Source organism: Spinacia oleracea, chromosome 2 (assembly GCF_020520425.1).
Source record: "Spinacia oleracea cultivar Varoflay chromosome 2, BTI_SOV_V1, whole genome shotgun sequence".
NCBI lineage: Eukaryota > Viridiplantae > Streptophyta > Magnoliopsida > Caryophyllales > Amaranthaceae > Spinacia > Spinacia oleracea.
The window spans coordinates 109,350,025-109,360,794 of NC_079488.1; the positions used below are offsets into that span (position 1 = coordinate 109,350,025).

Sequence of the window (10,770 nt, forward strand, 5' to 3'; positions counted from 1 at the left end):
GCTTGTGGCTTGACTCCATTTGTGTCTCTCGAAAAGGGGGCCTCTCGTTCACCACCCTCCCCTTCTCTTTTACTTATAGTTCGTACTCCTTTTGTCCCAAAATTATAGTCATGTTTTCTTAATCGGGCGTCTCAAAATTATAGTAGTTCTATTTTTACTTTTTAGTCAATTTTCTATTTTTTCATGTACTATGGTAAATAAAAATGCATTGAAAATCCAACAAAAAAAAATGAACTATTTTCCCTTCTCACGTACTCTATTTCACATTTCAATGCAAATTAATTACTAAATTTCAATTACCAATGTGTTACTTCCTCTGTTCATAAATACTCGCAACGTTTGTCACTTTTACGCATGCCAATGCACAATTTAGATCATCAATATCTTAAATTCCCTTCTAGCAAAAATTATAAAAAGTTGATATGAAAATACGAATTGAGACGAATCTAACAAGATCCCACGTGACTACGTTTTATTTGACATATAATCACCAACAATAGTCAAAGTGGAATATGTGAATAGTGTCAAAAAACAAACGTTGCGAGTATTTATAAACAGATGAAGTATATTTCATTTTTTCTTAAAATTTGTGTTTTAGTCAAACGAGACTCTAGATAGAGGTTTTCTGAATCTATACTGGGTATAACATTAAAATGGTATACTAAGGGTAAAATAGTAACTTTATTTGGTATATTAAGGGCTAAATGGTAAGTTCATGTAATAAATTGAGTCTGACCCACGAAAAATAACATTTATCTTTGACTTGTTAGTACCAAACTATGTTGTTTAGAACCAAAAAAAATGAAACCACGTTACCAAACTATGTTATTTGGTATCATATGAGAAAATACAACTATTTTTCTTGTACCAAACTATGTGGTTTGGTAGTAAATAAAAATGCAGAATATTAGTATACCATTTCAATGGTATACCTAGTATAGATTAAGACTTCCTCCTCTAGATATGACACGGTGGGAGTATTTAGAAATGGTTTTGCGGTATTTGCTAAGAGGTTTTTTGAATCTATACTGGGTATACCATTTTAATGGTATACTAAGGGCAAAATAGTAACTTCAGTTGGTATATTAAGGGCTAAATGGTAAGTTCATGTAATTGAATCAGGCCCACGATAAATAACATTTATATTTGACTTGTAAGTACCAAACTATGTTGTTTGGAACCAAATAAAAATAAAACCATGTTACCAAACTATGTTGTTTTGTATTACATGAGAAAATACAACTACTTTTTAATACTAAACTACGGAGTATGTAATTTTGTACAAAATAAAAATAGTATACCCAGTATAAATTAAGACTTCCTCATCCTGCTAAAGGAAGGCAACCCAAAAGTTGTTTGAATTTGTAATAGCTCTTATAGTCAACGTAGAAGAACTCAACGGCTATCTAACATGATATTCAAATTTTGTCCAAAGACAAAGTGCTATGGAGTGAGTAACGTTGTAGAACTAGAAAGATTAGTTAAACAGACATCCCATCTCATTTTATTTATCCTATTTGGTATTCTTTTGTTTAGTAAAAGGCTTAATACTCTCTCCGTCCCTCAAAAATTATCCCGTATTTTTTTCGGAATGGTAAATTTTTCAACTTGTTTTCTGTCTATCTTTCTCCTCTCCCATTTTACTAATTTATGTATGAATTTTACACATAATTTTTTATAAAATGAATTTTGATTACGGGACAATCTTATAGAAACAGAGAGTTAGGTATTCAAGTTGATTTGTAAGTCAAATGGTACTCTGACACAATGACAATTAAAAAAGTTTCATCAGTTCCCTTCAGCGGTTTAGCCACTAGAGTTGGGACAGTTGTAATTTTTCCTAGTTTATTATTTGTCTGGTTTGGTTAAACACTTAAACTACTCCATTAATTAGTATTATTAGTTGTTTATATTGATTATTTTAGTTAATTAGCCGGTGTTATCCTATTTACAAATATACTTTGCAACATTAGCTGTAGGTTGTTGATTATTTATATATACCAAGTACAAAACATTAGATTTGAAGCCAACTTCAAAATTAGCATGGTAGGCTATAATTTGTTTACTCCATAGCTATTAGGCATCTGAAATATACCGTAGAAGCTACAAAACATCATCTTAATTTTAGAGAATAAAGCAATAAACATATAGCAAAGTAGGACATTTAGTCTAAAGGAGGATTCCTAATGTATTGTCCTCATCATTTTGGTTAAAAAACTAACTCATAAATCAACTTAGGCCCTGTTTTTTAGAGCTGAACTGAACTGAACTGCCAAATAAGTCTTGAAACTGAAATTAAGCCAAAAATAACAGGGCCTTAAGGACATAACAAACATAATTTTGACAAGATGAAGTCAAATTTCAAATTAAGAAACTCCCAATTATATGAAATGCTAAATAAAGTCGTTCATTTAATTAGTCATATCAAGTAAAGGTCAATCGTTAGATATATTTTGTATTCAACTTAGTAGACAATATAGTTGATCAAGTGATTAGCACCTTGAACAATTATGCATCTCCTTTATTTTACTTAAGTTCACCATTTCTTATGTGGAATCCTTCACTAGCCCCGACCTTCCTCGTTCCCACTATTAAGGTCGTCTTAGTTAATCACATTGTCTCTAAAACTCCGATTCTAAGTTAATTTGACATTATAAAACTATTTTACGGATCACATGTTTTAATACCTTTATTGTAAACTTAATCTATCTCTCTAATCAACGTCATAAATGGATACTCCGTTAAAACAATGCGGGTAGTATGTGTAGTTAGGCCTGGTTATCGGGCGGGGCGGGTCAGGGTCGGTGCGGGTCAAAAGAGGGTCGGGTATTGAAAGGGTCATTTTTAGAGGGTTGATAATGGGCGGGTCAAAAGCAGGTCGCGGGTCAATAGCGGGTCATTATTGGGCGGGTCAATAAACGAGCAATGAAAAATGAAAAACAAAAGAGCCATGTGCAAGTACAAGTAAATACGAAGCTATGCATGTAATTTTTTGTATCATTACTATTTTTATTTTCAAACTAATTGTAGTATAAGTTTGACCCTATAATGACCCTGTCCAATAAAGGCCATGTCCAATAAGAGCCCTGCCCAATAAAAGCCCTATTAACTTGACCCTAACTCTATATCCATTGGACTACCCTGTCCAATAACCAGGTCTATGTGTAGTGTAAAAAAGAATGCACAATGCTCATTAACGTCATAAATGGATACTTCGTTAACACAATGCGTGTAGTATGTGTACTGTAAAAAAGAATGCACAATGCTCATTAACGTCATAAATGAATACACAATACTCAGTTAATACAATGCGTGTAGTATGTGTACGGTAAGAAAGAATGCACAATGCTCATTTTGCTCCGCAACAAACCAATCTTCAATAAAATATGAAAAACTGATATAAAAATCATGTATGATACTGTATCTAGATTATCTCCTCCAAATCATCACAGATTTTTAACCTTTGGACCATTAATTAAACCTTTTTTTAAACCATTCATCACATATTAACACAAGAACAACAACGACATTCACCCTTTCTTTGTCACTTTCTCTCTCCTCAAAACACTGCAAAAACCCTCCCAAAAATCACAACTCTCCTCCATTTTTGTCTTTCTGCAAATCTTACCATGTCAAGCAACAAAGAAGAAGCATTAATAAGCTTCTCAAACACATCATCAGCATCATCTCCAATCACACTTTCAGAAGGAATTGGTGGGGACAACAACAACAACAGTCAGATTGGGAGCGCTTCAAACAGCTTCCAAAGCGACAGTATTCTATATGATGGCGGCGGAAGTAGCAGCGGTGACCCGGAGTTTGGGTTTTTTAGGCCCGATTTCCGACAAAATGTGTTGTTGGGTAGTGTTCAATACTATGATCGCCATGTTTTTATGTGTTATAAAAACCCTCGAAATTGGCCCCCTCGTATTGATGCTGCTGAATTTGATCGCTTGCCTAGGCTTCTTTCTGCTGCTTTGGCTTCTCGTAAATCAGATATGAACAAGGAGGTTTGTAAAAAAAAGTTACTTTTTTTTTATTTGAGTATTTCTTTTTTGTATTGAACTGGGGTTTTGTTGTTTTCATTGATTTGTTCATTGTTCTGCAAAGATTGATAAAGAAATGTGGGGATTTTATAGTCTTTTGATTGAATAGATGTTCAGTTCCTGATTTAGAAACTGTAATGGTTTGGTTTGGTTTGGCTGGTTAATTTGGAACTTGTTTTGATTTGGGTATGCTTTGATTTCATGTTTCAAACGCGATTCACGTTTGTTTGTTTAAATTTCGGCATTAATATGGAACTGGGTTTGTGTTGTTTTCATTGATTTGTTCATTATTCTGTGGGGAATTTTGAAACTTTTGATGAATTCTTGATCAGGTCCTGATTTAGTAACTGCAATGGTCTGCTTTGGCTGGTTGTGTGGAGCTCATTTTGCTTTGAGTATGTTTTAGATTTCTGCACTAGTATGGAATTGGGTTTGTGTTGTTTTATTGATTTGTTCTTTATTCTGCAAAGATAGAGATAATGTGGGGAATTTTGAAACTTCTGATGAATCGTTGATCAGGGTTTTAGTTTCCTGTTTCGGACTCAATTCATGTATTGATTTGATCATTGTTTAGCAAAGACAGTTGATGTGGGTTTTAGAAATCTTTGATGAAAGTTAAGTTCTTGGTAATTGCATTTAGGCTAGTTGTTTGCAACTCATTTTGATATGGATATATCATTAATTATGATTGTTCAAATAAGTATTGGATATTGCTGTATTTATTGGTTGTGATTCTGGTAGGACAGTTGATTATGGGAAACTTCTTTTTTATTTTGAGGTATTTGGTGAGTAGTAATGATCTTTCCTTAAGCTCTGAAACAAGTGGCACACTGGCACCTTTCGTTTAATTGTGGTAGTTGTTTGACTCTTTTTTATTGATACACATCTTCTTTGCTTGGACTGAAGTGGCTATATCTTTTATGTTGATGTTGAACGGATGGACTAAAAATGCAAGCTTTATCAAACTTCCGAGTGACTAATGCAAACTTCTGAGTGACTGATGCAAAATGTAGGTTGATGGTGTCTTGTGGTTGGGGGGTTGAATGATTTTGTAACAGTAATATTTTCTGACAACAACTCCTGACTAATGACTTTAGAAGTAAACTTTAATGGGCAGCTTTGTAAACATTGTAAGTTGTAACCATATCCGTTCAGGTGTTGCAATCATTTTGGCTTTTATGCATCTGTTTCCTGAAATTTACTTCTTCCTATGTCCTTTGAACGGGAAGGTACAGTTAATGCATCTAATATCAATTTGGATAACTGAAAATCTCGTCGGATCAACTATTCGAATCATAGTTCAGCACACTTATCACATGATTCATAGTTGAAGTGAGTATAGTTACTACAGAACATTTTGGTGGGATATCTTTTTGCCATTGTCTGTTACTCAGCGTAAAAAGGATGCTGTTTGTGATGTGTTCAATTAATGAAATCCAGTGCCTTTGTAAGTCAAACACGGCATCAAGTGGCACCACAGTCAATAACAGTATATCTTAACATCTATATATTGGAGGATAATGATTTTAGAACCACCTTTTTGGAATAATACCACACAACCACTATCTCTATGTGCATTTGATATGCTAGTAAAGAAGGGATTATATGGGAATGTTATGGCAGGTGGTTGTTTCCCTGGTAAAGATCGGAAATATGCATAAAACCTGTCAACTAATTGTCCCCCAGAATCCCACAATTCTGAACCCTAGTTATGATGTTTGGTCTACCTGTTGGTATATTTTGACTAGACATTGATGATTATTCTCTTTGTATGTTAGTGGAAGTGTTAATTGGAAATAGCCCCTTTGTCAAGTTGAATTGCTGACAGCTGAGTTTAGCTAAACAAGCCTGTTTTCTCATCCTTTTTTTATTTTCTTGCATAGACCCGGCTAACAATCTGCGAGGGACGTGATGGAACCGAAACATCAAACGGAGACGTATTAATTTTCCCAGACATGATCAGATACAGGTTCCCAAAACCTTTTGCATCATTGATATTGCTTGTGTGGTAGCGTGTTTTTTGTGGTACTCATAACCGTTTGGCACAAATGCAGGAGATTGACACATTTTGATGTTGATACCTTTGTTGAAGAAGTTCTTATTACAGATGGTGAATGGCTTCCTGGAAACCCAGAAAAGCTTAAAGGCTATTACATTTTTGTATGTTGTCATGGGAGCCGAGATCGCCGTTGTGGTGTGTGTGGACCTCCATTGGTTGCTAGATTCAAAGAAGAGGTAGATTTACACGGTCTTCAAGGAAAAGTCTCAATTAGCCCTTGCTCTCATGTTGGTGGTCACAAATATGCTGGAAATGTAATCATCTTTGGATCTAGGGTTGACGGGCAAGTCACTGGGCACTGGTAAGTAGTTGAGTACGTACTTCTTCCGTTTCCTTAAAATTGCAACAATTTTACTATCATGTTTGTTAATGCATAACTTTGACCTTTAACATTTTAAATTTTGTATTAGTAAAAAACTAAAAACTAAAGTTGATAATTGAGAATATTACATCATCTACTTTTATGATCATACAAATAAAAACGCATGGTCAAGTTATCATGCGAATAGTGTAAAAGTCAAACTGTTGCAATTTTAGGGAAACAGAGGATATTCTAATCAAACAACATACTTCTATTAAATATGCTAATCAACTTAAAAGATATTCTAATCAAACAGCATACGTCTATTAAATATGCTCAGCAACTTAAAGATATTCTAATCAAACAGCATACTTGTATTAAATATGCTGTTTGATTAGAATATCTTTAAGTTGCTGAGCAATGGTAGTTACTTTCTGCAGGTATGGATATGTTACACCAGACGATGTGCCTAATTTGCTTGAACAACATGTATTGAAGGGAGAAATTGTAGAATGGCTGTGGAGGTGAGTTTCCCTTTTCTTTACCCCCTTCCCAACACTCAGTAAATGTGATTGATTTTCTTCTCAGTTTAATGAAATGAACTCCGTTATGGACATAGGCTGAGGCGATTTGAATCGGGAATCTTGACTTAGGCTCCGTTTGGTAGGGTGTAAAACATTTTCATTTCATGGAAAACGATTTTCCTATTTTCAATCATTTTACGTTGTTTGGTTTTGCAAGGGATGAAAAACAATTTTCCATAACTTCCTCAATTGTGAAAAAACCTTTTTCAATTTGAAAGGGAGGGAAGCCACTTTTCCTTCTTTTCCTCCTTACCCCCCTCTCCTTTCTTCCCCTCAATCTTCACCATCTTCTCCCATTTTCTTTTAAGGAACCAAACAAAGGAAAACTAGTTTGGAATTGCGTTTTCCTTGGAAAATGTTTTCCATGAAAACGTTTTACACCAAACCAAACGAAGCCTAAGTGTGTTGATGTTGTCTTACTTTCTCTTATCACTTTGTTACAAATTTCAGGGGTCAAATGGGTTTATCTGAGGATGAACAACAAAAAGCCCAAGAACTGAGGCTCCACAACAAAGAAGGAAACCACACAGGAAACAGTAGACAGTTCTATTCCGAGTTGCCGGAGATTAACTCTCCGACATGTGGATCTCGTTTTGGGTCCAACGGCTGTTGCCAGACAAACGGAAATGCTGCGTGCTGTCAAAACCCCGTTTCAGTGGGTAAGGAGGAAGATGATGATTTTGTTATTCATGAAGGACAAGTAAAAATAGCCAATGGGAAGAACAGCTACAATAATAATAGGCTTGGAAAGAGGAAAGTATGTGCTATGCCTTCATGGTTCGAGAGCTGGGAACGTGAAGATACATACGCAGCCCTTGCAGTTGCTTGTGCTGCTGTTTCAGTGGGAGTCGCGTATAGCTGCTACAAGCAACTGTAAACCCATGCGGGCCCCGACCCGCCCCTCCTCAATTGGTGCAATGTTGTAATGTTAGTAGTGGGCCCGATTGGGCTTTAACAGTTGAATTGCATTGTGCATAGACATCATAAGGAGAAGAATGCAATGTGAAATGGGCAGTGGCGTTTTTCTCTGTTTGGCATCAGATGTGAAAGGTTTGTAATGTAAATGGACAATAATCTTGTAAATATGTGTTTCTTATTTATGTATTATTATTAATTAATGGAATATGGTTTTTAACCCCTAACTGCTGTACCCGTACCCAAAAAAAAAACGATGATATACGATGAACTAACTATTTCATACTCCCTCCGTCCCGGAATACTTGACCTGTTTTCCTTATCGGATCGTCCCTTAATACTTGACCTGTTTCTAAAAATGGAAATATTCTAACAATATTATATTATTTCTCACTCCACCCCTATTAACCCACCTACCCCCTACTCCATACAAAAAATAATTAAAAATTCAACTCCTACTCTCCCCCAACCCCACCCCTTTACACATTTCCCACTAACTACATTAAAATAATACCCCACTATCAACTACTACCTATTAAATTAAATAAGTCAATTCAAGTCCCTTAAACTCTGTGCCGGTCAAACCGGGTCGAGTATTCCGGGACGGAGGGAGTAACTCGATTATTTTATAAATACCTTATACATAAACATTTTAAGTATTATGAACACATTTATGCTCCAACTTGAAATGAGACTTATTTTAACTTTCTATTATACGTATAATTTATAAAACAACTATTTGTTTACGATGATGTAATAAGAAAAATATGTACGAAAACTGACAAATTCGTGCATCGCACGGGCTTCAATATTAGCTATCATCTGGTGCGTATAGCAGTACAGCCGTACAGGTGTTTTTAGGAAAGTAGCCTTAGTTAGTATTTACCTAGATTTACAGGTGTATTTAGGAAAGTAGCCTTAGTTTCCTAATTCTAGGTTGATACGAGAATTAGAATCATAGTACTGCAAGGTCTCTCATTGTATGAATAAATACTTTCTAATTATCAATAATATTGGTTAAGCTCTTTTAATTGTCGTTTATTTCAATTTCCTTTCCCCCAATGGCGTTGACGAAGAAAGATTCAGAGGTTCTAAAATTGCTGAACTTGTACCACGATGAAAACGACGATCGCAAATTTTTGGCTATACCCGGGTACAGCCAAAGCTGGCTGTACCCTCATCCAAAACGATGTTGTTTTGTCTTGTTTAAAATGAACATTGAACGACGACAAAGACATGGAAGACAATATTCCACAGAGGCCCAGCCCGTTTAATTTCGGCCCGACCCGGCCCGTTGAACCATCAGGCTGACTCTTCCCAAGACTCACTATTACAAAAATTTCATCGACCTCCGCCAAAAGAGAAGTGTTCAGATAAGCTACAGGAGAAAATAAATAAGTTTCTTGCATTGAAAAGGCAGGGAAAAAACATTAACAAAGATCTTCGAAGTAGAAAAGGCTATCGAAATCCTGATTTTCTATGCCATATATATTACGAGGTATCAAGATATCGATGAGATAGGATCATGTTTCAGCAAGCATGTATTTCAGTATGAACAAACCGACTACTACGATGCAATAGAAGCTGATATGCTAAATATAAAACGTTGAATTTTCTTTTTTTTACTATCAGTAACTGATTTATTTTTGGAAATACCATGCTACATTGCTACGATTGATTTTTGATGCATAGCTAGGTTTTTCGGGAAAAACAAGGAGAAATATGAAAAAAATATTAAATTAACATACATTCAAATCTAGAAAATATTATTTAACAAAATAATATGATAATCTAGAAAGTATATGATAAGTTAAGTTGTAACGAGGTAAGATATGCAACTAAAAATAAGTGATAATAGCCCAAGTTTAAAATATATTTCTTACAAACTTGACAAGTGCTTCTTCACCCAATAATAAAACTAGATTTTAGCCCGTGCGATGCACGGATTCTATTAAATTGTTAAGTTAAAATAAAACTCCTATATACTAACTACTATATTTTATATATTATATTAGATTAGATTAGTTTTGGATTTTGGATTGAATTTCAATTTAGATTTATTTTTTAATTATTAGAGTGTTTGATTTTGGATAAAATTGTATATGCGTAATATAATAATTAATTAATAAAAATTATACATGACACCTAATTATTTATCTACATGACACTCGATTATTGGATTAGTGTTTGATTTTGGATTGAATTTTCTTAGATTAGTGTTTGATTTTGGATGAATTTTATTTTAGATTTTTATTTTCTAATTATTAGAGTGTTTGATTTTGGTTGGAATTGTATATATTAGTAATTAATTAATTAATTCATATATTTATGTGACACTTAATAAATTATCTACATGTCACTCGATTTTTTAATTTTAAAAATAAATTAGAAATCTTCTTTTTTATTGTCCTTTATGAGATATTTTTCCATCAAAATAAAATATGATCTCGCGAGATTTATTTTTGGTTAATTCTATCAGCATCTTTCCTAAAATCTTCATGTGGTGAATTTGTTTCAAAAGTAACATAAACTTATATGAACTCTTGGTAGCAATTTCGTTCAACAAATGTCTATCCTTATCGTTTTTATAATCATCTCTACTTTATAATCTATATGGAGTGATCTGTACAATGCATCGTAAATATATAAAATTTGTTAGCTCAAATCTTTAAACGTGAAATTTGTAAACGTGATTTAAATTTGTTTAAATTTGTTAATTATTTACGTGGAACCCGATTTTTTTAATTCAAAAATAAATTAGAAATTTTATATTTCATTGGCCGAAATCAATAGTAATTATTTACGTGGCATCCGATTTTTTTAATTCAAAAATAAATTAGAAATCTTATTTTTCATTGGCCGAAA

The 10,770-nt window shown here is 33.9% G+C and overlaps 1 protein-coding gene across 1 annotated transcript; it reads left to right on the plus strand.

Moving 5' to 3' along the window:
• Window positions 1-3,446: 3,446 nt before the first annotated feature.
• LOC110782195 (uncharacterized) lies at window positions 3,447-8,113 on the plus strand. Its single transcript, XM_056837782.1, has 5 exons — window positions 3,447-4,010; window positions 5,930-6,015; window positions 6,101-6,406; window positions 6,847-6,930; window positions 7,441-8,113. Exons 1-5 carry the CDS (start codon window positions 3,630-3,632, stop codon window positions 7,865-7,867), a joined length of 1,284 nt encoding a protein of 427 aa, XP_056693760.1. The 5' UTR covers window positions 3,447-3,629; the 3' UTR covers window positions 7,868-8,113.
• Window positions 8,114-10,770: the final 2,657 nt, after the last annotated feature.

What these genes read in the sequence shown, in the direction of transcription:
- LOC110782195 (XM_056837782.1), top strand. Translation starts at nt 3,630, where the DNA reads ATGTCAAGCAACAAAGAAGAAGCATTAATAAGCTTCTCAAACACATCA. An exon ending in AATCAGATATGAACAAGGAG is followed by an intron (nt 4,011 to 5,929) that starts GTTTGTAAAAAA and finishes TTTCTTGCATAG; the next exon opens with ACCCGGCTAACAATCTGCGA. An exon ending in GGGCAAGTCACTGGGCACTG is followed by an intron (nt 6,407 to 6,846) that starts GTAAGTAGTTGA and finishes TACTTTCTGCAG; the next exon opens with GTATGGATATGTTACACCAG.